This window comes from Triticum urartu, chromosome 4A (genome assembly GCF_056163025.1).
Source record: "Triticum urartu cultivar PI428250 chromosome 4A, HENAU_Tu73, whole genome shotgun sequence".
Taxonomy (NCBI): Eukaryota; Viridiplantae; Streptophyta; class Magnoliopsida; order Poales; family Poaceae; genus Triticum; species Triticum urartu.
In genome coordinates this window covers 344,476,104-344,502,807 of record NC_141876.1, presented here as the reverse complement: position 1 = coordinate 344,502,807, position 26,704 = coordinate 344,476,104, and the positions used below count along the sequence as shown (strand labels likewise).

Below are 26,704 nucleotides of genomic sequence, written 5' to 3'. Positions count from 1 at the left end.
GAGCATATCTCTATTCTCAGAGTCACTTGGGATTTATATCTGTTGATAACTATGAAGAATCTAAAAGACAACAAAACCAAGATCTATCCCTCAACTATGAGGGGAGGTAAGGAACTTCCATCTAGCTCTGCACTTGATTCTCCTTTTGTTTTGAGTAAACTTGCGACACCTACACCTGCTATTGACTCTGATATGTCGCGTGTTATTGATGATGCCACTTCTACTATGCATGATGCTTATGATGATACTACTTATGTGCTTGATAATACTGTGCCACTAGGTGAATTTCTTGATGAACAACTTGCTAGGGTTAGAGAGAATGAAATTACTGAAACTGATGATATTATTGAAACTGAAGATTATGATTCTTCCCCTAGATATGAATTGCACGTTGTACCTGAGGGTTATGATATGGATGAAGAAACTACTAGATACTTTTTTGCTTGCACTGATAGAGAGGATCTCAATAAATTATTAGCTAAACTGAAAGGAAAATCCTTAAATGCTAGAATGAAATATGATCCCGCTTTTGCTACTTCACCTATCTTTGTTACTGATAAGGATTATGAATTCTATATTGATTCTGAGTTAATTACTTTGGTTGAATCTGATCCTTTCTATGGTTATGAATTTGAAACTGTTGTGGCACGTCTTACTAAACCGAATGATATAGCCCCCCTATTTGCTCATGAGGAAAAAATTCGCTATTACTATATTCTCAAATTATTTCCTTTCTCATTAAAGGGCGATACTAAGTTATGGTTTAATTCTCTTGCTCCTGGTTGTGTGCGTAGTCCCCACGATATGATTTATTAATTCTCTCAAAAATATGTCCCTGCTCATAAGAAACAATCTTCTTTAAAGGAAATATTTAACTTTGTGCAAATTGAAGAAGAGAGTCTCCCACAAGCTTGGGGAGGCTTCTCTAATTACTTAATGCTTTGCCTGATCATCCTCTCAAGAAAGATGAAATACTTGATATCTTTCATAATGGACTAACCAATGCTTCCAAAGACCACCTGGATAGTTGTGTTGGTTGTGTTTTCAGGGAAAGAACTGTTGAGAAAGCTGAATTTCTATTGAATAATATATTGAGTAATGATAATGATTGGACACTTCCTGAACCAACTCCTAAGCCAACTCCGAAGAAGAGGGGTATTCTATTTCTCAGTCCAGAAGATATGCAAGAGGCAAGGAAATCTATGAAAGAAAAAGGTAGTAAAGCTGAAGATGTTAAGAATCGACCGCCTATTGAACAAATACATGGTCTTGATAACCCGACACACGTAGTAGAGGTAAACACTCTCCATATATTTTATGAAGGTGATATCTCTCATAATAAGTTTGCTAGTCAGTGCTTAGATGAGTTTGATAAATTTATTGTTAAATAAGAAAACTTCAATGCTTATGTTAGAAGACAATTGAAATTTAATGCTTACATGCTTGACCACTTGGGTGATTATATGAGTAGAACTGCTAATGATATTAAGCTTATTAGTAAACATGCTTCCATGGTTACAACTCAAGTAGCACAAGTACTTAAGCCACAAGATGATTTGCTCAATGAGTTGAATAGTAAGAACAATGATAATGCTGTTAGGTTATGACTAGAGGTGGTAAGATGACCCAGGAACCTTTGTATCCTGAAGGCCATCCTAAGAGAATTGATCAAGATTATCAGAGAGCTAAAACTAATACACCTAGTACTTCTAATAAAAAGAAAAAGAAAACTAATAGGGCTTTGCATGCTAGTTAACCTGCTATAGACACACCTGAGAATCCCAATGATATTTCTATTTCTGATGCTGAGACACAATCTGGTAATGAACATGAACCTAGTGCTAATGTTAATGATGATGTTCATGTTGATGCTCAACCTTGGAATGAAATTGATGTAGAGATTGAAACTGTTGTTGATCTTGATAACCGACAATCAAAGAATCAATGTTATGATAAAAGAGACATCGTTGCTAGGAAACATGGTAAAAAAAGAGAAACATGGGTTCAGAAACCCATGCCCTTTCCTCCTAAGCCATCCAAGAAAAAGGATGATGAGGATTTTGAGCGCTTTGCTGAAATGATTAGACCTATCTTTTTGCGTATGCGTTTGATTGATATGCTTAAAATGCCTCCTTATGCTAAGTTTATGAAAGATATTGTTACAAATAAAAGAAAAATACCAGAAGCTGAAATTTCCACCATGCTTTCTAATTATACTTTTAAGGGTGGAATACCAAAGAAACTTGGAGATCCAGGGGTACAAACTATACCATCCTCCATTAAAAGAAACTATGTTAAAACTCCTTTATGTGATTGCAGAGTTGGTGTTAGTGTTATGCATTTCTCTTTATATTGTTGACTTGATTTGAATAAGTTGACACCTACTGAAATTTCTTTGCAAATGGCTGATAATAATCAACTGCTATACCCATCAGTATTTGTGAGGATGTGCCTGTTGTGGTTGCAAATGTTAATATCTTAATGGACTTTGTTATTCTTGATATTACTGAGGACGATAGTATGTTGATTATCCTTGGTAGACCCTTTTTGAATACTCTAGGGGCTGTTATTGATTGCAACAAAGGCAATGTCAGTTTTCATGTTAATGGTAATGAGCATACGTTACACTTTCCGAAGAAACAACCTCAAGTTCATAGTATCAATTCTATTGGAAAATTTTCAACTATTACTATTGGAGGTTTAAATTCCCTCGTCCTACTACCAAAAATAAATATGATATTCTTATTGTTTGCGACGTGCATATCCCCGTTGAGGTAACCTATTGTTATTCGAAAGTTCTCCGATTTCATGTCATTCGAAGGAAGTTTGTTAATAAGACCTGATCAACCTTATTAATGGATTCCTTTTGATGAGCATGAGATGGATGAATTTAGAAACCACAACTCTTTGTACCCACCTTTTACTTTCTGTTATTTAGATTAAATAAAGCAAAAATAGTTTTTTTTCTGTTTTCTGAATTATCCATGCAACAAAAATTGTCTCGAAAATTAAAATTCTCCCAATGCCTTGAAAATTTAGTATGATTTTTTGTAGAATATTTGAGAATTTGTGGCACTAAACACACAGCAGGGGGACTCGCCAACTGGCCACAAGGGTGGAGGGTGCGCCCTACCCCCCGGGCATGCCCCCGTCCTTGTGGGCCCCACGTGGCCCCCCTCCACTTGTTCCAGCACCCATCCACTCCTTCCTCCAGAAAAAATCACTCCATAGCTCAAATTCGAGTTCTTGCTCATCTTGCTGCCATTTTCAATCTCCTTGCTCAAAGTTCCATTCACAAAACTGCTTTGGGGGATTGTACTTCGGTATGTGACTCCTCCAATGGTCCAATTAGTTTTTGTTCTAGTGCTTTATTTATTGCAATTTTTTGTTGTTGTGCTGACCTTGTTCTTGAGCTTGCATATCAAAGTTATATGGTCAAAAGTAGTTTTGATGCATGATATAGTCTCTAGGCACTTGCAGGACTAGTTGCTATAAATCTTATTGAGTCTGTTCACTTTTATTTTGAGTCACTAAAAATTTCAAAAAAATCAGAGGAAGAAAATGATGAGGAAATTATTGAGCGGTTCCTCGAGCTGGGGTTCGAAGGAAAAAGAAAATGAGGAGAAGGAAAAGCCCAAGTATAATCTTCCTCGAGCCACGAAGATTTGGCCGTGTGAATGGCCAAGTGATGCATTCTTACAAGAAGCTGGAATTTATGATGATTTATATTATTTGGCTGGGAATGCAGGCATCATCGACTTCCTCCTCGACCACTGTGATCAGTATCAGATCACCACCCATGGTAGATTTTCACTTATATGATGAGTACAAAGAAATGACGCTTTATGAATGAAGGTGGCATCGAGGAACCACGTCCTAGTGATGTGGAAAGTTTTATTCATGAAATTTCGATAGGGGAAAACAAAGGAGTGTGGGGAGCAAGAGTGGCTAGTATACATTTCCCTGTTTTACGCTATTACTCATTATTCATTGGGAGATGTTTAATTGGTCGTGGAGAGAGTGGAGGCCTTAGTGCCCCCGACCTCGCCATTTTGCGCCACGCTTTACATAGAGATAGAACTTACAATTTGGGCAATATGGTTGCTAAACTGTTGAGTTTCAACCATACAAAGGGTCCTATTTTTGGAGGTATCTTTGCCTCCCGCCTTGCTAAACACTTTAAGATACCCATTAGGCACTATGAAAAAGAGGAGAAATTGCTAGCCACTATATGTTTAGATTATGACAGCATGAGAGCACATAAGTTTATTTGCCATGATGAGGAAAAGAGACTTATTTATAACCTAGTATTTAGCGAGGTCACCGTTTAGATTATTACCTTGCCTGCACCTATTTTGTTCGATATTCATTCAGGCAGGTAGTTCATTTTGCCCGCTGTCGGTGTCAAAACCGGCGGATCTCGGGTAGGGGGTCTCGAACTATGCGTCTAAGGCGAATGGTAATAGGAGGCAGGGGACAAAATGTTTACCCATGTTCGGGCCCTCTCGATGGAGGTAATACCCTACTTCCTGCTTGATTGATCTTTATGATATGAGTATTACAAGAGTTGATCTACCACGGGATCGAAGAGGCTAAACCCTAGAAGCTAGCCTATGGTATGATTGTCGTTGTCCTACGGACTAAAACCCTCCGGTTTATATAGACACCGGAGGGGCTAGGGTTACATAGAGTCGGTTACAAGGGAGGAGATCTACATATCCGAATCGCCAAGCTTTCCTTCCATGCAAAGGAGAGCCCCATCTGACTGTCCGGGGACCCCCTAATCCAGGACTCCCTCAGTAGCCCCTGAACCAGGCTTCAATGATGATGAGTCCGACGCATAGATTGTCTTCGGCATTGCAAGGCGGGTTCCTCCTCCGAATACTCCATAGAAGATTTTAAACACAAGGATATTGTCTGGGTCCACAAAACAAATTCCACATACCACCGTAGAGAGTATAATATTTCCACAAATCTAATCAGCTGACAACATTTCATAACGTGACATCATGCCCTAGCCTCGGTCTTTATGCGAACCGTTTTTTCCAACCAGCCACTACACGTGTTGCGAGGCGGTTTTATTGGCAGGTCTTGTCGAAACAGAGATTGTGTCCCCTTATCACGGGATTCTCATCAATACGGTTGTGGGTAACCCAATCGTGCTCGTTAGTATGACTCCTCGATTTTAGACATGTTCCAAACGGCCACGAGGAGGACGCTTGATATTCGCTGAGGGAGTCCTGGATTAGGGGGTGTTCAGATAGCCGGACTATACCTTCAGCCGGACTCCTGGACTATGAAGATACAAGATTGAAGACTTTGTCCCGTGTCCGGAAGGGACTTTCCTTGGCGTGGAAGGCAAGCTTGGCGATACGGATATGTAGATCTCCTACCATTGTAACCGACTCTATGTAACCCTAACCCTACCCGGTGTCTATATAAACCGGAGGGTTTTAGTCCGTAGGACAACATACACATCAACAATCATACCATAGGCTAGCTTCTAGGGTTTGGCCTCCTCGATCTCGCGGTAGATCTACTCTTGTACTACCCATATCATCAATATTAATCAAGCAGGACGTAGGGTTTTACCTCCATCGAGAGGGCCCGAACCTGGGTAAAACTTCGTGTCCCTTGCCTCCTGTTACCATCTGGCCTAGATGCACAGTTCGGGACCCCCTACCCGAGATCCGCCGGTTTTGACACCGACATTGGTGCTTTCATTGAGAGTTCCTCTGTGTTGTTGCCGTCAGGCTCGATGGCTCCTACGATCATCGATAGCGATGCAGTCCAGGGTGAGACCTTCCTCCCCGGACAGATCTTCGTCTTTGGCGGCTTCGCACTGCGGGCCAATTCGCTTGGCCGTCTGGAGCAGATCGAAAGCTACGCCCCTGACCGTCAGGTCAGATTTGGAAATTTAAACTACACGGCTGACATCCGCGGGGACTTGATCTTCGATGGATTCGAGCCACTGCCTAGCGCGCCGCACTATCACGACGAACATGATCTAGCTCTGCCGCCGAACAGTGCCCTGGAGGCCGCACCCGCATCGGCTCCGATCCTTAATTTGGAGCCAACTGCGCCGATTGAGGATGGGCGGTTGGACGCCACCTCGGGGGCTGCGACGCCAACGGCGATTGAGCCAAGCACCAGCCCCGTACACTGCGAGACTCGTGACTCCAAGGAGCCGGACTCCTCTCCGGACTCCGAACCCTCCGCGCCCCTACCGATCGAATCTGATTGGGCGCCGATCATGGAGTTCACTGCCGCGGACATCTTTCAGCACTCGCCTTTCGGCGATATCCTGAAGTCACTGAAGTCTCTCTCTTTATCAGGAGAGCCCTGGCCGGACTACGGTCAGCAAGGTTGGGGTACGAACAATGAAGAAATTCAAAGCCCACCGACCACCCACTTTGTAGCCACTATCAACGACTTAACCGACATGCTCGACTTCGACTCCGAAGACATCGACGGTATGGACGCCGATGAAGGAGATGATGAAGAACCAGCACCTACTAGGCCCTGGAAAGCCACCTCGTCGTATGACATATACATGGTGGACACCCCAAAAGAGGGAGATGGCGATGGAACAGCGAAGGATGACCCCTCCAAGAAACAGCCTAAGCTCCAGCGTCAGCGGCGCCGCTCAAAATCCCGCCAAAAGAAACACAGTGATTCCAGCACGGGAGATAATAATACTCTGGAAAGCGCCAAAGAAAACCCCCTCCAGCAGGATTTAGCACAGGAGGATGGAGAAACCAGCCCTCATGAGAGAGCGGCAGACAGAGAGGTCGAGGACGATAATTATATGCCTCCCTCCAAAGATGAGGCAAGCCTCGACAACGATGAATTCGTCGTGCCAGAGGATCCCGTCGAGAAAGAGCGTTTTCTATGCAGGCTTATGGCCACGGCAAGAAGCCTCAAGAAAAAACAGCAACAGCTTAGAGCTGATCAAGATTTGCTAGTCGACAGATGGACGGAAGTCCTTGCGGCTGAAGAGCATAAACTCGAACACCCCTCCAAGAGCTACCCAAAGCGCAGGTTGCTACCCCGATTAGACGAGGAAGCACTTGATGCAGCTGACCGACCACCTCGTGGCCGCGACAGAGAGGCCTCTCAGCCCTCCACTCAAGCCGCACCCCGTACCAAGGCACGGGAATATGCGCCAGACTTAGGAGACATGTTGGAGGACAAGGCAAGGCAAACAAGATCGATCTACAGATCGTGTGGGTGCCCCATGGATCAAGATGGCAACCGTCACGCCGGCCACAAATTTGGCAGGTCCGAACACAGTAGACAAGGCTCACTGGAGCTATGTCATGATATAGCCCAGTACAGAGGCGCCGCACACCCACTCTGCTTTACAGACGAAATAATGGATCATCAAATCCTCGAGGGTTTCAAACCAGTAAACATCGAATCATATGATGGCACAACAGATCCTGCGGTATGGATCGAGGATTATCTCCTTCATATCCACATGTCCCGCGGCGATGATTTCCACGCCATCTAATACCTCCCACTGAAGCTTAAAGGACCAGCTCGGCATTGGCTTAACAGCTTGCCAACAGGATCAATCGGTTGTTGGGAGGACCTGGAAGCCGCATTCCTTGACAATTTCCAGGGCACTTATGTGCGACCCCCAGACGCTGATGACCTAAGTCACATAATTCAGCAGCCAGAGGAATCGGCCAGGCAATTCTAGACACGGTTCCTAACAAAGAAAAATCAAATAGTCGACTGTCCGGACGCTGAGGCCCTAGCACCCTTCAAACACAATATCCATGACGAGTGGCTAGCCCGGCACCTTGGACAGGAAAAGCCGAAATCTATGGCAGCACTCACGACACTCATGACCGGCTTTTGCGCGGGAGAAGACATCTGGCTTGCTCGTAGCAACAATATGACCCAGAACCCTAGCAATTCGGACACCAGGGATGAGTAGTGGCAGGTCGCGTCGCAACAAGCAGAAGCACCGCAATAACACCGACAATGCTGAGGATACGGCAGTTAATGCCGGATTCAGAGGCTCTAAATCCAGTCAGCGGAAAAAAGCCATTCAAAAGGAATCCTAGGGGCCCGTCCAGGTTGGACCGAATACTCGACCGCTCGTGCCAGATACATGGCACCCCCGAAAAGCCAGCCAATCACACCAACAGGGATTTTTGGGTGTTCAAGCACGCAGGCAAGTTAAACGCCGAAAATGAAGACAAAGGGTTGCATAGCGATGACGACGAGGAGCCCCGGCCGCCGAACAACAGTGGACAGAAGGGTTTTCCCCCACAAGTGCGGACGATGAACATGATATACGCAACCCACGTCCCCAAAAGGGAGCGGAAGCACGCGTTACGGGACGTATACGCGGTAGAGCCAGTCGCCCCAAAGTTCAACCCATGGTCCTCCTGCCTGATCACCTTTGATCGAAGGGACCATCCCACTAGCATCCATCATGGCGGATTCGCCTCATTGGTTCTAGACCCAATTATTGACGGATTTCATCTCACTAGAGTCCTTATGGACGGCAGCAGCAGCCTGAACCTGCTTTACCAGGATACAGTGCGGAAAATGGGCATAGATCCCTCGAGGATTAAGCCCACCAAAACGACCTTTAAAGGCATAATACCAGGTGTAGAGGCCAACTGTACAGGCTCAGTCACACTTGAAGTGGTCTTCGGATCTCCGGATAATTTCCGAAGCAAGGAGTTAATCTTCGACATAGTCCCGTTTCGCAGTGGTTATCACACACAGCTCGGGCGAACCGCATTCGCTAAGTTCAATGCGGTACCACATTACGCATACCTTAAGCTCAAGATGCCAGGCCCTCGAGGAGTAATTACGGTCAATGGAAACACCGAACGCTCCCTCCGAACGGAGGAGCACACGGCGGCCCTTGCAGCGGAAGTACAAAGCAGCCTCTCCAGGCAGTTCTCCAGTCCGGCCACTAAACGACCGGACACCGTCAAGCGCGCCCGGAGTAACCTACAACAAGACCGCCTGTCATGATCCGAGCAGGCGTAGAAATGCGGCCCCAACCCCAACCCTCGCAAAAAGGCGACGCCAGTACTTCGCGTACATAACTACGCTCTAGAGATACCATGGGCACAGGGGGAGGGGCACCATCACACCGCTTAAAACGTACCAGGGGCTACCGATTTTTTAATTTTCCCTTACTTTCAGGACTCCATCCTTCGGAAGGCCTATTCGGGAGTTCAATTGCCGCACAAACGATGCAAGAACCAGGGAAGTAGACAAGCCACACCGCATTACAGAACTCCCAGGTGGTCTGTATCACGAGCAGTATACCCGTTCCGCATACTATTCCGCAGCTTGCCCCTGAAGCGGACATGTTAACTAGTCCAACCTTCCACTTATCGCATTACTTGTATCGTTCTGCCTTGATCGCACCCCTTTTTAATAAACAATGCATAGCTTTCGCCTATTTTTGCATTACCTTTTTTCTTTATATATGTTCCTTAACGACATGTTGTACCCGTACACATTGGTACGGCCAAAATACGCCAGGGGCTTTGGTACCCCTCAATATGGTGTAAGAAGTCCGAACACTTTAACAAGTGCGGCACCCCGAATTTATAGCATTATATGCATCGGCTCCGAATCATGTCTTGGGTCAATAGTTGGGTTTGCCCGGCTCCTATGTTTTGGTGCCTTACGTTCCGCTATATCGGCTAAGGTAGCACTAGGAGAACCACTGCGATTGTGCCCCAGTTGAGCTGGGTCGAGCACCTTAGTGGAGAAAGCTAAAAGTGACTGTCATGATGAAGCGAGAGCTGGTCGCTGTTCAAGAGGTTTTTTTCGAGTCCCTAAAGACTTATGCCGCTTAGGGCGAGGAGCGGGCTCTGTCCGGCCAAGGCATGGATAGCGCCCCGAACTCGGTCTTCCGAATACCAGGGGCTTCGCCGAAATTTAAAATTATAGAATTCTGTGGCTAAGTGAGAGTGTTCATACATTATAGTCCGATTTCCTTGTTCGTTGGGCTGAGCGCCTCCCTCGAAGGACCCAAACATGGGAAAAAGGGCGCTCAGGTTTATCCCCGAACACCCCAGCACTAGCGGCACGGGGGCAGAAGCCGATGACTCGCCATCTCTCAGAATTGATAAACAGCCGCACAGAAGGTAATATTTTAAATTCCAATAGCATTGCTTAGCGCATATAAACAAGTTTTCAGCGCATAGGAAAAAACGAGCAAGTTTCACTCAAAAATTACATCCCTAGAACATTCATCCGCCACAAGGCAGGCACCCTTCAGAACATCCTTATAGTAATTCTCGGGCTTGCGATGCTCTTTCCCCGCCGGTGGCCCGTCCTTCACAAGCTTCTCAGCATCCAGCTTGCCCCAGTGCACCTTAGCACGGGCAAGGGCCCTACGGGCACCCTCAATGCAGACGGAGCGCTTGATGACTTAGATCCTTGGACAGGCCTCCACTAGCCGCCGCACTAGCCCGAAATAGCTCCCATGCAGAGCCCCTCTAGGCCACAGCCGAACAATGAGGCCCTTCATGGTCTATTCGGCCGCCTTGTGGAGCTCGACCAGTTGTTCAGCTGGTCGCTCAGGGGCACGGGGTGTCCGGCCTCAGCGTACTGAGACCAGAACACCTTCTCCGTCGAGCTTCCCTCCTCGGCTTGATAGAATGCGGCGACATCGGACACACTCCGGGGAAGAACCGCGAACGCTCCTGGAGAGCTCCGGATTCGGGTAAGTAACAAGTAACTCACGTTTATGTGTTTGCTTTGCATAAAGAATGCCTTACCCGCCGCTATCTTCTTCACCTCATCCAACTCCTGGAGGGTCTTCTGGGATTCGGCCTTGACAGATTTGGCATTTTCAATAGCCACCGCGAGCTCGGACGCTTGCGTCTTCAAGTCAAGCTCCAAACTCTCATGTTTTTCCATGACAGCCTAGAGCTCTTGCCGCACCTTGCCAACCTCGGCCTCATACTTCTCCCGCTCGGTGCGCTCCGAGGCCGCCCTCTTCTCGGCCTCGACCAGCGCTTGCTTAAGGGTCGCCACTTCAGACGTGGCCCCTACAAGCCACGATAATCCTGTCATTCTTTGCAATTGCACCTTTTTATATATATTTAAAAACAAGGTATTTCTTACCTTCATTATCCTCGAGCTGCTTCTTGGCACGCTCGAGCTCTTTCTCGGACCGCTCGAGGTTCTGCTTTAGCGTATCCACTTCCGTAGTTAGTGCGGCGGAAGCAAGCAGGTGAGCCTGCATATGCATATTGACTCTTTTTTGTTAGACTCCTGCGAATTCTATTTGATCCTCTATTCGGCTTTTCTTCCCGAAAAGCAAATAGAGCATCAGGGGCTACTGTCTATGCGGTACTATAATTTACACATTCTTTACTTACCTCAAAGCCTGTCAAAAGGCTAGTACAAGCTTCAGTCAGTCCGCTCTTGGCGGACTGATCCTTCTGGATCACCGCATTCATAATAGTGCGGTGCTCCTCATCGATGGAGGCGCCTTGGAGCACCTCCAACATATTGTCCGGCGCCTCTGGTTGGACGGGGGCCACCGGCACGGCGGACTTGCTCCTCTTGGAAGGAGGTTCCCCGCCGGATTCTGGAACCTCTGAAGGTTCCGGAGCAGTGTCCGGCCTAGAGCCGGACTTGGAGCCCTGGGGGGTTTCACCCCCTTTGCTCCTGGAGTCCGGGAGGACGCCTCACGACACCTCCAGGACCACCTCCCCCCGGCTTGGAACCTGTTGGGACAACACTTCAGTGTCGTCCGTAGGGCGGGGGAGGAAGCCGTTAGAAGCGAGTTCACATCCGACGAGTCCAGTGAGCCACTTGACGACGCGTCGAGCCGGTCATTGGGTGGGCTGCATAAACATATTCGACGTAAGGGAAAGCTGTGCAATAAACGAATACTATGAATTACTCTGGTATCCGGATACTTACGATTTTGCCAGGGGCTTGGCCCTGGGCTGCCACTCCTCTCCACCGCCGTCGGCGTCGGTGGAGCAGTCCGGAGGAAGGGTTTTCCCCTTCTTGGACTCTCCGGCCTCCCCCGAGAGAGCGGCCTTCCTTTTCTTCTCTTCCCCCGCTGGAGGGGGAGAGGTCTCTTCTTCTTCCTCCTCGTCTTCACGGGAGGAGTGCGCCTCGGAACCGTTGGATGATGGATCCGACACCTCCTGGCGCCGGGCACTCTTTCGAGTCCCCGCGGCCTTTTTCGCGGCCTTCTTCTCCGGCACCACATAGGGTGCCGGAACCAGCAGCTTCGCCAAGCGAGCGTCCGCTGGGCCTTCGGGCAAAGTAGCCGGACAGTTGATCTGTCCGAATGTCACCTGCCAATCCTGTCAAAGGTAAGGGAGTTTAGATCCCGCATGGAGTCAAACTATGAAAAACTGATACCCTGTAAAAGGAAAAAAAACAGCTTACTGCGAGAGCATGATGCTGCGCACCGAATCTGCGATCCTCGATAGCGGATGCGGGAGCCTCGGCGCCCTTGAAAAGAACCTTCCAGGCATCTTCGTACGTCGTGTCGAAGAGCCTGCTCAGAGTTTGGTGCCACGCCGGGTCGAACTCCCACAGGTTGAAAGCCCGTCGTTGACACGGGAGGATCAACCGGATGAGCATAACCTGGACTACGTTGACATGTTTGAGCTTCTTGTCCACCAGGGTTTGGACGCATGTTTGGAGTCCGGTCAGCTCTCCCTTCTTACCCCACGACAGGCCCGTCTCCTTCCAGGAGGTGAGCCGCGTAGGGGGTCCAGATCGAAACTCAGGGGGTGCGACCCATTCGGCGTCGCGCGGCTCGGTGATGTAAAACCACCCCGATTGCCACCCCTTCAGGGTCTCCACAAAGGAGCCCTCGAGCCAGAGGACGTTGGCCATCTTGCCCACCATGGCGCCTCTGCACTCCGCCTGGTTGCCGCGCACCACCTTCGTCTTGACGTTGAAAGTCTTGAGCCATAGGCCGAAATGGGGCGGATGTGGAGGAAGGCCTCGCACACGACGATAAACGCCGAGATGTTGAGGACGAAGTTCGGGGCCAGATCGTGGAAATCCAGGCCGTAGTAGAACATGAGCCCCCAGACAAATGGGTGGAGAGGGAAGCCCAGTCCGTGGAGGAAATGGGGGAGGAACACCACCCTCTCATGGGGACTAGGGGTGGGGATGAGCTGCCCCTTTTCGGGGAGCCGGTACGCGATGTCGTTAGACAGGTATCCGGCCTTCCTCAGCTTTTTGATATGTCCCTCCGTGACGGAGGAGACCATCCACTTGCCTCCCGCTCCGGACATGGCTGGAAAAGGTTGAGGTGGGGAGTGCAGACCTGGGCGCTGGAGCTCGAGTGCGCAAGAATGGATAGGCGAAGGAGGAAGAAGGCGTAGGTGAAAAGGTGGATCCTTATCCCCTTATATGGGTGGACGCAACTACATGTCCCCACCAGCCTGGTAAAACTCGCTTATCTCTAAGCATCGTAATCAATGGCGCGGTTGGGTTACCCACACCCGTATTGATGAGAATCCCGGAATAAGGGGACACGATCTCTGCTTTAACAAGACGTGCCAAGGAAACCGCTTCGCATAACGCGCTGAGATGGGACAGTAAAACGGTTCGAATAAAAGCTTGGCCGTGGCATGATGTCACACTACGAAATACGTCAGCAGATTAGATTTTTGTAAATATTATTCTCTCTATGGCAATATGTGGAAACTTATTTTGCAGAGCCGGACACTATCTTTGTGTTCAAAATCTTCTATGAAGTACTCGGAGGAGGAACCCGCCTTGCAATGACTAAGACAATATGCGCGCCGGACTCGTCGTCATTGAAGCCTGGTTCAGGGGCTACCGAGGGAGTCCTAGATTAGGGGGTGTTCGGATAGCCAGACTATACCTTCAGCCGGACTCCTGGACTATGAAGATACAAGATTGAAGACTTCGTCCCGTGTCCGGAAGGGACTTTCCTTGGCGTGGAAGGAAAGCTTGGCGATACAGATATGTAGATCTCCTACCATTGTAACCGACTCTATGTAACCATAACCCTACCCGGTGTCTATATAAACCGGAGGGTTTTAGTCCGTAGGACAACATACACATCAACAATCATACCATAGGCTAGCTTCTAGGGTTTAGCCTCCTCGATCTCGCGGTAGATCTACACTTGTACTACCCATATCATCAACATTAATCAAGCAGGACGTCGGGTTTTACCTCCATCGAGAGGGCCCGAACCTGGGTAAAACTTGGTGTCCCTTGCCTCCTGTTACCATCCGGCCTAGATGCACAGTTCAGGACCCCCTACCCGAGATCCGCCGGTTTTGACACCGACATTCGCCCTCTTTATAAAGGGGCCAAAGCCTGTCCTTTTCTTATCGCGCTCAATCCAGTCCTTCCACCACCCCGAGGTCCAACACCCAAGGCTCTGGCGAAGCACTTCGGACCTTCAATCATGTACGGGTGCAACCTTCAGGGCCGGTGGATGGCTTCTTCTGTCATAGTGGAGGACATCAAGACACTATAAGAAATATGTCAACTTATGACCTTCTGTGAGTGACCCTCGAAGAATTGGTCATAAATTTATGAACATTTTAGACCAATTGGTCAAAAGCTGTCTGGGGGGCTCTAAACCCTAAACCATAACGACCATTTTGGTCAGAAAGGTCATAATTTCATTAGAGGAAATGGTCGTAAAGCTAGTAGCACTTTCCACTGCCTCATGCCTAGCTGATAACGACCAATATAAAATGGTCACTACACTTGAGTTTGAATGAATTAGGATGATTAGGCAGCCACCTCAGCAACCTCGCTTATGTGTCACTGTCTATGTGTCATTTTTGCTTGAGTTTTAATATTCAATAGACAGACGGGGCACACACTGACAGGCGGGACCCATTTGACAGGTGGGGCCGAGCGCTTAATTCGCCCAAAAAAGATGCACGAGGCGGGACTCGAACCCACAACCTCGCGCTTGGTTTGCTCGCATGCTACCGCTGGGCTAGAGAGAGACAGTTGCTCACATCTGGGAGTTTATCTATATATTATATAGAACTACGGCTCTCTTGTATCATTGACAAGTGGGACCTTCCGACCAGGTGACATCGAACAGAGCAAAGATTTGCAACACTGACAGGCGGGACCCATTTGACAAGTGCGTGAGCGAGCGCTTAATTCCCTAAAAAATATGCGCTAGCGGGGACTCGAACCCATGACCTCGCGCTGGGTTCGCTCGTTCGTTACCGCTGGGCTAGAGAGAGATTGTTGCTAATGTGTGGGTAGTTTTCCATATAGTATATAAAACCACGGCTCTCACGTATCAGTGACAAGTGGGACCTTCCGACCAGGTGGTGGCGGGTGGCATCGAACAGAGCAACACTTAGCGTTTTTCTAGGTCTTCCGACCAGGTGGCGGCGGGCAGCGGCGGAAGCAACCAGGTGACCTCGCCCACGGCCTCGCCGCAGGTGACCTCGCCCACGGCCTCACAGCGGAAGCAACCAGCAGGGGGCGGAGGTGGGGGCGGGGCCGGCAGCGGAGGCGGGGGTAGGGACGGCAGGGGGCGGAGGCGAGGCAGGGCGTGGAGGCAGGGGCCAGCAGGGGCATAGGCGATCGACGGTGGTGGGGGCTCGCCGAGCATGGGGGACTCGCCGCTGCCGCAAGCACACCTCCCGGTATGCACCCCTCACCTCTTCCCCCCTCTCCTCTCTCATCACCCGAGCAGTGGGAGATGGATTTCAGTCAGATGGTCTTCAACATAGATGAATTTTGTTGATGCACTGTTAGTAGTTAGGAGATAGCTTGCTTGTTTGGTAGATATTGCATAGATGAATTTTCTTGATGTACTGTTAGGAATTGTTCAGCTTGTTTGTTAAGAATTCTTCAGGCCTTGTGGTTAGGCAATTAGCATATAAAATTTTCTGGAATTTTAGCTTCCATTACTTCCATCCATTTTCATTAATTAATGTTGATGCACTTAGATTGATTTGCTAAGTTGCAACAATTTGTTGTCTTTGGCAGATGGACAGAAGCTGGATTAGAGAAGGAGTTAGAAAGTTTTCGAAAGAACATATGAAAGGAGTTGATGATTTCATGGCATTTGTTCGGGCAAATTTTGCCAACGATGCTCACATTCTTTGCCCATGTTGTGAATGCCTCAACCGTCCAAGAATGGCTCAAGGAAGAGTGGAAGATCATCTGCTTCTTAATGGGATGTCCAGCACATATGATAGATGGATATATCATGGAGAACCTTTAGACAGACAACCTCAACATTTTGAAGCTGATATAGAGGCCCCTCATATGATGGGTGGTGGTGATGCTGGCATTGATTTCATGGAAAAGGTTTTGCGAGATAATGTTGTTTTGGAGGAAGAGGATGGGCATGAAGATGATAGGATTCCTGACCTATTGAAGGATTTGTATGATGCTGAAGATCGTGCTGATGGACAGAAATCGTTATTTGCTGAGGTGTTAGAGGAGGCGAAGCACGCAGCTCATGAAGGGGGTAAATTTTCAAGATTTACCTTCACCGTGAAGTTACTCCACATCAAGTCTTTCTACCGGATTAGAAATGCCGCATTCAACGCAATACTCCGTCTTTGGAGCTTGCAATTCCCTGATAGTTGTGTTCCCAGATCTTATGATGAAGCATTGAGCATAATCTGCAGGCTGGGGTTAGGTTATGTGTCAATACATGTGTGCCCAAATAATTGTGTCTTGTTTTGGAAGGATTTAGCAAAGCATGACAACTATCCAAAATGCAATGCATCTAGGTGGAAAGATGCTGATGGGAAGAAGTCAATACCGGAGAAGGTACTGAGGCACTTTCCCTTGATACCAAGGCTGCAGCAGATGTTCATCTCGAAGAAATCATCGCGTGAGGTACAGTGGCACAAGCTGAAGCGGCAACTTGTGGACAATGAGCTGAGCTATCCAGCGGATGGAGAGGCATGGAAAGAGTTTGACCGTATACATTTAGATTTTGCTGCAGATCCAAGGAACATAAAATTTGGCATTGCCACAGATGGGTTTAATCTATTTGGGAACATGAGCACGTCTTATAGCATGTGGCCAGTTTTTGTGGTGTCGTACAACCTGCCACCATGGGCATGCATGGATCAGTCCAACTTCATGATGTCATTGCTTATCCCGGTCCAGATTCTCTAGGAAAGGATTTTGATGTCTTTATGGAGCCCCTCGTAGAAGAACTGCTCCAGCTCTGGACTGGTGTACCTACATACGATGCCTTGAGTCTGGAAGAAAAGTTCAATCTACGTGCTGCGATCATATGGTCCATCCATGATTTCCCGGCTCTGCACACTCTGTCTGGGAGGATCACAGCGGGTTATCAGGCTTGTGTCCATTGTGACAAAGACCCTTGCTCAAAGAGAATAAGGAGCAAGATTTGCTATATTGGGCACCGCCGCTTTCTTCACCGAAACTATCACTGGCGAAGAAGCAAAGATTTTAATGGTGAGAATGAAACCCGTGACAAGCCAGCTGAATTAACTAAAGAAGAGCTGGAGCAGCAACTTGAAAAGGTGAAAGATGTGAGACCAGGAAAGCTGGCGAAGAAAAGAAAGCGTGAGGAAGGTCAATGTTGGGACCAGATGGTCTTGTTTGTGGGACCTGCCATACTGGGCTGATCTAAAATTAAGCCATAATCTCGATGTAATGCACATTGAGAAAAACATATGCGAGAATCTGCTAGGGACGTTTCTGAACTTTGAAGGGAAGACAAAGGACACGGTTAGTTCTAGGCTTCATTTGGAGGACATGGGCATAAGATAAGATTTGCATCTACAACACAATGAAGATGAAGATTCATTTGAAATTCCACGAGCATGGTATACAATGAATAAAGAACAAAAGCTTCCATTCTGTGAATTCCTAAGAGCGGTGAAATTTCCAGATGGTTATGCTGCTAACCTAGCAAAGTGTGTTACTTCTGATGGATTCAAGCTTTCAGTACTGAAAACCCATGATTGTCACATCCTCCTCCAAAGGATTTTACCGGCGGGCCTCCGAGGAATCATGCACAAGGATATATATGAAGCGGTTGCTGAGCTGGGAAATTTCTTTAGAGAACTGTGCTACAAAACCCTTAAGTTAAATGTCCTGGAAAGACTTGAAAAAGAAATCCCAATTATTCTTTGCAAGCTCGGGAAGATTTTCCCTCCAGCTTTCTTCACCGTGATGGTCCATTTGGCGGTGCACTTACCCAAAGAGGCAATGCTTAGAGGCCCTGTGCAATACGGTTGGATGTACCCAATCGAAAGAAGGCTGCTTACTTGTAAGCGTTATGTGCGAAACACGGCAAGACCTGAAGGTTCTATTGCTGAAGCATATGTCATTGACGAGTGCTTGACTTTTTGCTCTAGATACTTTGGTGATGTGGAAACAAGATGGAACCGGCCGGGCAGAAATAGAGAGCGGTCTGATTCGCAAAGTGGTGATGTCTCTGTTTTCAACCATGGTGTGAACTTTATTGGAGCCTCACAATACTTGGAGGCTGGTGATGAGTATGACAAGATGGTTTTGTTTGTGCTCAACAATTGCGCCGAGGTTCTACCATATATCGAGTATGTTATATCTTGTGCACTCATTATATATATTTTTTTGCTTGGGTTGGCACCAGCCTAATGTTTTAATTCACATGTTTTGTTGGCATTGCAGGAAATGCAAGGAAGAGTTAAATCAAGAAGAAAGCAATATCAATGTTGATAAAAGGGTTGCCAAGGGGTTTGCTAACTGGTTTAAGAATCATGTGAGATCTTTAGCCACATTTTTTATGCTTTCTGTGTTATTCACCCATTGTTAAATACCATTGTTTGCTAAATGGTTTATTTGTGCAGATTGGAAAGTTGCATGAGGAGAAGAAGGTCAGTGATGATCTATTTGCTTTGGCATGCTTACCGGATAAGCGAGTGAGAGTGTATTCGACATGCATTGCTGACGGTGTCCGGTACCACACCGTTGACCGCGAGGAAAAAAAGAAGACACAGAATAGTGGAATCGTCACTGAGGGGTCACATGATGGTGAGATCATTGACTTCTATGGTCAGTTGAGAAGCATCGTAGAGTTGCAGTACAACTCTAGTGAAGGCATCCATCGCTCGGTTGTCTTATTTCGCTGTGACTGGTTTGAGCTTGGTAGCAAGAAGAGGAGAGACTCTTTTATCAAATATGATGGCCACTTCAAAAGCATCAACACTGCAAGGTGCTGGTATAAGAGTGATCCCTTTATTCTAACAACACAAGCAACAATGGTGTTTTCTCTGCCAGACACTCTTTTGCACGGAAAATGGTGAGTTGTGCAAAACTTTCAGCACAGACACTTGTGAAGTGTGACTGAAACTGAAGTGGAAAAGGGCCCCGGTGATGGTGGACTAACATACCAAGATGATGACTCTACGGAAGTTCCATTGCAAGCTGATGATGACTCTATGGAAGTTCCGGTGCAAAGCAGAGTGCGAAGGGACCGGGAACGTGTGATCGTTGGTGCTGCAATAGTTGAAGGCATCAAGAAAAGAATAAAGGTGGTAGAGGATGGACATGAAAGCGAGGATGAGGAAAACCAGACTGATCATACTATGCTGCAATATTGTAGTGATGATGAGGAAAACAGGAGTGGGCATAGAGTTCCTTGTTTTCGTATCGACGACGATGAGTAGCGAATGGACATGAAGGTAAATTTGGTCTCCTTGGTGATCCTTTTAACTCTCTATAGTTTTCCTTCTTGTGCATATGCATGGTGATCCTGATGTACTACAATTATCTCCAGGTAGCAAAATGCTTGAAGATCCTGATGGCTGTAGTGGTGTGATCCTGATGGCTGTACTGGTGTGGTCTCATAGCATGGAGCTGATGGCAAAATGAAGTTGTGCTCAGAATGTTGTCAAAATGTTGTCTTGTAATGCAAAATATTGCAAAATGATCATTTAGATATTGGTGATCATTTTAGTTCAAGTTTTGGTGATCATACAGAATGTTGTCTAGTAGTTTTTGTGATCATGTAGTAGTTTTTTTGAACTGAAGTGGATGATGTCTGGTTTTGCTTCAACTGAATTTTAACTGAATTTTGCGCTATTTTAACTGAATTTTGCTTCAACTGAACCCATTTCACTGTGACCAAAAAGATATGCGCCAGCGGGGACTCGAACCCACGACCATATGCTTGTTTCACTACGTTTCTACCACTGGGCTAGGAAGAGGCTGTTGGTTTTGTACTCTATGCCAACCCTTTTGACTATATCAAACTAGTCAAGTATCAAGCACACACCTCATTGACAAGTGGGCCACTCGACCCACTCACTGACAAGTGGGCCATTTTGCTATTGTACCAAAGCTACCAGAAATATGCGCGTGGCCAAAAAATATGCGTGCGCGGGGGCTCGAACCCACGACCGTGCTCTTAGTTCACTTGGTTTCTACCACTGGGCTAGGAAGAGGTTGTTGGTTTTGTACTCTATGCCCACCCTTTTCAATATATCAAACAACTCGCTGACAATTGGGCCCGCTCCTGCTCCTATCCACTCTTTTCCCCACTCCCCCTCTCCACTCCTCCTATCCACTCTTTTCCCCACTCCCCCTCTCCACTCCTCCTATCCACTCGACCCGCTCCTCCTCTCCGCCGCCACCGGCTTCTTCCTCTCCCACCGCCGCCGCCAGCTTCTTTCTCTCCGTCATCAACTCTCCGTCGCCGTGGGTATGAATCCGCTTCCTCTTCCTCTTCCTATCTACTATTATGATAGATTAGGGTTCTTGCCGCCGGATTAGGGTTTGATTAGGATGTTTTTTAGGGTGACGGCGACACCTCCCCAGCGCCTCTGCTGGTCCGACGCCTCCCGCGTGGCTTGCCCTACGCCGCGGGCGACCACTTCTTCTCGGACTCCGCCGCGGTAAGCCATCCGCTTCATATCCTCTCTCCTTTCTCTTCTGCTCTAGGGTTTGAGAATCTAGGATTTGTTATGCATACTAGGCATCTATTGGTGGATTTAGGCATATTGTTCTTGGTGGATTTAGTATGCTCTGTTGGTGGATCTAGTGTGGTTGAATTGCTGTTTGATTACTATGTTGTTGCTGTTGGTAGTCACCTGATAGCAATTAACTGTTGCTGTGGTAGGTAGTGTGGTAGACATGCTGTTCTGTTGCTGTTGAATTCTGTGGTTAATTAACTGAATTAACTGAATTCTGTTGCTGTTGAATTCTATGGTGAACATGCTGTTATTGTTGCCAGAACATGCTATTGAATTCTGTTGTTGTTGAATTCTATGGTTGAACATGCTGTTGTGGTTATTCTTGTTGACAAGTCTTGTGCTGCAGTGGGATTCATGCATATGCAGGTGTAGTGACCTGCATGAATATGGGCAGAGTAGTAGCAGCAGTAGATGCCAACATTTGATATGCATGCATGCATTCTTGCTTGTTTATATTCTTTTAAACTGAACATGCTCAAGTATGGAAACATTACATTCTTCTTCTACTCATTACCCCTTTGCCAAGATAGAGTAGGAGAAAATTGAGGCCATTGCCATTTATAGTAGTATTCCAAATTGAGGCCCTGGCAAACACATGTAGTAATTATTCTACTGCTTTGATTTACAATGCTGCTTGTTTCCTATTTCTGTCCAGTCATGTTGTTTAATTTACTATTGCTTGTTTCCTATTGCTTGTTTAGAGTAGAAGTGAGATGGCTGGCTTGGAAGGTTTCGAGTTCTTCGAGATTGTAATTGAGAAATCTTGCAGTAGGCAGGTATATTTATCATCACTCATTTCTTTATCATCACTCTGTTGTGTAGTGCTTGATTGCCACAATTAACCACTGCTTGACCCTCGCTGCAGAGGCTGCCTGACAAGTTTGCGAAGATGCTCGCCGGCTGTGAGCCCCACAAAGTGAAGCTGCGGGAGGCCGGCAGCGGGCTTCACAGGCTGTGGGAAGTGTTGGTGGTGTTTGATGGTGAAGGCCACATGTACCTAGGGCCCGGCTGGGAGCATTTCGCCCGCGCCCATGAGCTACAGCTCGGGTACTTCCTTGTCTTCCGCTACGGCGGCGACGCCATGTTCACCGTGAAGATGTTCGACAACACCATGTGCCGCATGTACTACCAGCACGACGATGATGCCAGTAAGCTCTCTGCCTCTCTTCTTCCTGTCCTTTTGGCTTCCTCTACCTGCACGACGACAACACCATGTTCACACCTTGTTGCATTTGGCCAGGCAATGGGAGCAGCAGCGGGGATGACGAGGAGCAGAGCGGGGATGACAACGAGGAGCAGAGCGGGGATGACGAGCAGAGCGGGGATGACGAGGAGCAGAGTGGGGATGACGAGACGCAGAGCGGGGATGACGAGGAGCAGCCTATTCTGGCTGACGACGAACATGCTATGGTGGTGGCTGACGATGACCCTGCTATGGTGGTGGCGGATGACGACCTTGCTATGGTGGTGGCGGACGACGACCTTGCTATGGTGGTGGCGGACGACGACCTCGCGATGGTGGTGGAGGACGATGACCTTGCTATGGTGGTGGCGTACGACGACCTCGCGATGGTGGCGGCGCCTGCAATCCCACAGCTTGGCGATAGGACCATGCCAATTGTGGTAGAGGAGTACATCCGCGTTGGGATTCGCCACTCTGAGCGCATCAGGTTGATGAAGGACAAGAAGGAGGAGTGAAGATGTTAAGAAGGTGTTCAGCATGTTAGGTTTAAGCTTGTTAGTGTAATACGAACATGTCAATGTTAAGTATGTCAGGTTTAATTTTGTTCATGCTCATGGATGTTGTATGACAGTGTCATCTAAACAAGTCATGTTTTTAACAATGAATATTCAGTTTGGTAATTGATGGGAATTGAAATTTTTTATGCATGCTCATGGCTGAAAGATAAAATTATGGGTTTTTGTGCACCGTAAAAATTCAAAAACCGTAAAAATTCAAAAACCGTTTTTCATTTTTTGAATGCAAAAGACATGCGTTTTTCGTGAAGCGGCTACAAGGAGGGGCACCCCAAACAAGAAGCGCCATTCCATGTCTATCTCAAAGTAGACCCTATTTTACGGGCGGTCACCAAAAAGCATGCATTTCCGACCCTCGTAGCTACTCTGGGCAATTCGGACCACCTTCGGCCGATTCAGCTGGAACCGGCTGGAATTTGAACTGCGGGTCCTCCATAGCTTGCCCGTTATTTTCACTAAAAATGCTTTTTAGCTTCATAGGTAGGCATTTCATCACAAAATCGACAGCAGATTTGCATGGCTCAAACCCTAGCCACGGACGGTCGCCGCGACGAAATCGGCCGGTTTTTGGAAACACCGTAAAAATTTAAAAAAAAATCAAAAAAATGGGAGACCTCCGCGTCACATCATCAAATGTGGCCTACCAACTAGCAAAAATACTAAACTTGCAATACCGGCATTTTCTTGAAAAAGTGTTCTAAAAAACGACCTACCATGAACGAAGATTCATGGCTTTCAAGCCAAACTAGCAATGATATGGCCGTATCCGTTGAATAGTTTCTGATAATATGCCCAAATTGGGCGCATGCCTCCGTCTTGTGATGGCATACAATGTTGCCAAAGCGAGGTTCCAACTTGTTTAACAAAAAAACCGTTTTTCATTTTTTGAATGCAAAAGACATGCGTTTTTTGTGAAGCGGCTACAAGGAGGGGCACCCCAAACGGCGCCATTCCATGTCTATCTCAAAGTAGACCCCATTTTACGGACGGTCGCCAAAAAGCATGCATTTCCGACCCTCGTAGCTACTCCCGGCAATTCGGACCACCTTCGGCCGATTCAGCTGGAACCGGCTGGAATTTGAACTGCGGGTCCTCCATAGCTTGCCCGTTATTTTCACTAAAAATGCTTTTTATCTTCACAGGTAGGCATTTCATCACAGAAACGACAACAGATTTGCACGGCTCAAACCCTAGCCACGGACGACCGCCGCGACGAAATCGGCCGGTTTTTGAAAACACCATAAAAAATTCAAAAAAAATCAAAAAATGGGAGACCTCCGCGTCACATCATCAAATGTGGCCTACCAATGAGAAAAAATACTAAACTTGCAATACCTGCGTTTTCTTGAAAAAGTGTTCTCAAAAACGGCCTACCATGAACGAAGATTCATGGCTTTCAAGCCAAACTAGCAATTATATGGCCGCATCCGTTGAATAGTTTCTGATAATATGCCCAAATTGGGCGCATGCCTCCGTCTTGTGATGGCAAACAATGTTGCCAAAGCGAGGTTCCAACTTGTTTAACAAAAAAAAACCGTTTTTCTTTTTTTTGAATGCAGAAGACATGCGTTTTTCGTGAAGCGGCTACAAGGAGGGGCACCCCAAACGGCGCCATTCCATGTCAATCTCAAAGTAGACCCTATTTTACGGACGGTCGCCAAAAAGCATGCATTTCCGACCCTCGTAGCTACTCCCGGCAATTCGGACCACCTTCAGCCGATTCAGCTGGAACCGGCTAGAATTTGAACTGCGGGTCCTCCATAGCTTGCCCGTTATTTTCACTAAAAATGCTTTTTAGCTTCACATGTAGGCATTTCATCACAGAATCGACAACAGATTTGCACGGCTCATACCCTAGCCACGGACGGCCACCGCGACGAAAATCGGCCGGTTTTTGAAAACACCATAAAAAATTCAAAAAAAAATCAAAAAAATGGGAGACCTCCGCGTCACATCATCAAATGTGGCCTACCAACTAGCAAAAATACTAAACTTGCAATACCGGCGTTTTCTTCAGCTACTCGGTATGATTTTAACCTTGATTTCTACAAAATTTACAAAAAAAAACCCTATTTTTTTCTACACCCAAACCCAAAAGGATTTCCCTCCCACACCAAAATTTTCCCTCCACCAAAATTTCCCTCCTCTTCCTTTCCCACTACCAGGCGGGACCCACCACTCCCTCTCCCACTACCAAGCGGGACCCACCACTCCCTCTCCCACTACCAGGCGGGACCCACCACTCCCTCTCCCACTAACACGCGGGATCCCCTCCCTCCCCTCCCAAAATTTCCCCATTCCCCTTCCCTCTCCACGACGAACCCTCCCCTCCCCTCCCCACCTCCGTGCCGCCCCGCTCCCACTCCCTCCCCTCCCCTCCCCTCCTCCGTGCTGCCCCGCTGCGCCGCGGTGCGCCGCCCACATCGACGACGACGACGCGATCGACTACATCGACGAGGACGACAGTTACATCGATGACGGCGCGATCGACGACGACCACCGCTGCATCGTCAACATCATCTCCCCCTAGGTACTTCTCCCCTCCTCTGGTGGATCCACCTCCCCTCTGGTCGATCCATCTCCCCTCTGGTAGATCCCCTCATGGGTTAGGATTTTCTAGGTTTAGGATCTCCTGTTGGTTTGGTAGGTCCTTGTTCTTGGGGTTAGGGTTCATTTTAATTGTTGCATGGGGATGATCTCCCTCTAGTTCATGGGGTTAGGGTTAGGGTTCATGGTGCCAGGGTTAGGGTTCATGGGGTTCATGGGGTTCATGGGGTTAGGGTTCATGGGGTTAGGACCTCCTGGTGGTTCGTTTGGTTCTAATTGATTCTAATTGTCAAAATGTCTTAACTTGTGTCATCTAGGCTGTAGCCATTTTTGGTGTGTAGAGGCAGCATAATCAATAGTTGAGTATAGTTTTCTCATCTGCTTTTGTACTGCTGCAAGTATAGTTGTTTCATGCTTTACAAGTGGCAACATCTAGTTGTTTTGAAGGTCCTCATGATATACTCGTCTAGCTTGCTATCAGACTGTCTAAGCATGTGTACATGACACCAATTCACTAGTTCATGTTGCTTGCTTGCTAGCATACATGTTGCTTGCTGGCATACATGCTTAATTAGGGTTTCCATCAACATTACTTGCTTGTATCACTAGCACTTGAAGAAGAATCTACTCGCTTGCTTATTAATTAGGGTTTGTATCAATAGTACTTGCTTCCTTCTCTTCATTTTCCTTCATTCCTTACTTGTTTCTATCAGTAGCACTTTGCTTGCTTGTTTCTATCAGTAGCACTTTGCTTGCTTGCTTGCTTGTATTAGTAGCACTTATGCACTTTGCTTGCTTGCTACTAGTGTACATGCATGCTTGTTTAGTGCACTTACATGTTTTCTTAATTAATAACACTAGATCACTGTATTGTTGATCGATCAAGTTTGTTTCACATGTATTACATGTATGTGCATGATGGTCCAAATGCTTTCCTTTATTGATACAAGTGCATCATTTTACTTTATCCCTGTTGTATCTGATTGTTGTTTATTCTATTTTGCAAGCACCACCTCAAGATCAACCATGGCAAGGATGACAAGGTCAAGCATGAGGCTAACCGTTGGTATGCAACTTGCTCCTTGTGGTTATACTGTCAGTTTCATAAAATCTGTGTCTTACTATGCTAAGTGAAATGTATTGCTGCAATCTGAATAAGCTGGCTTAATTGTGCCTGTGTGCTATTAGTCTTCCTTGCCTGAATAACTAGGATTAAATGATAATAAAATTTCATAAGATATGTTTGGCTGCCTGTCCATGCATTCCAAACATTCACCTAACAGTTATGTTTCCTTTATCATGCAAAGAAGAGCCTCTCACCGAGTACGAGAAGGTTAGGGCTAGAAATATCATGAGGAACAATCGGATGTTCTAGTCCCTTGGCATCGGTGCAATAGCGTCGATGATTAGGAAAACAAATGGTGTACAAGAAGGTAGAAGTGAGGAGGTTCAAGAGG

The 26,704-nt window shown here is 47.1% G+C and overlaps 2 protein-coding genes and 1 pseudogene across 2 annotated transcripts; all 3 read left to right on the top strand.

Annotated features, from left to right (window-relative positions):
- The first annotated feature begins 15,599 nt into the window (after positions 1 to 15,599).
- LOC147975796 (uncharacterized) lies at positions 15,600 to 17,130 on the top strand. Its single transcript, XM_087520584.1, has 2 exons — positions 15,600 to 15,635; positions 15,982 to 17,130. The coding sequence occupies exons 1-2, from the start codon at positions 15,600 to 15,602 to the stop codon at positions 17,128 to 17,130; spliced, it is 1,185 nt and encodes a 394-aa protein (XP_087376710.1).
- Positions 17,131 to 19,998: 2,868 nt separating this feature from the next.
- Positions 19,999 to 20,067, top strand: LOC147975795 (small nucleolar RNA SNORD36; annotated as a pseudogene).
- Positions 20,068 to 21,393: 1,326 nt separating this feature from the next.
- LOC147975794 (uncharacterized) lies at positions 21,394 to 22,826 on the top strand. Its single transcript, XM_087519677.1, has 3 exons — positions 21,394 to 21,718; positions 21,808 to 22,090; positions 22,183 to 22,826. Exons 1-3 carry the CDS (start codon positions 21,656 to 21,658, stop codon positions 22,638 to 22,640), a joined length of 804 nt encoding a protein of 267 aa, XP_087375803.1. The 5' UTR covers positions 21,394 to 21,655; the 3' UTR covers positions 22,641 to 22,826.
- Positions 22,827 to 26,704: the final 3,878 nt, after the last annotated feature.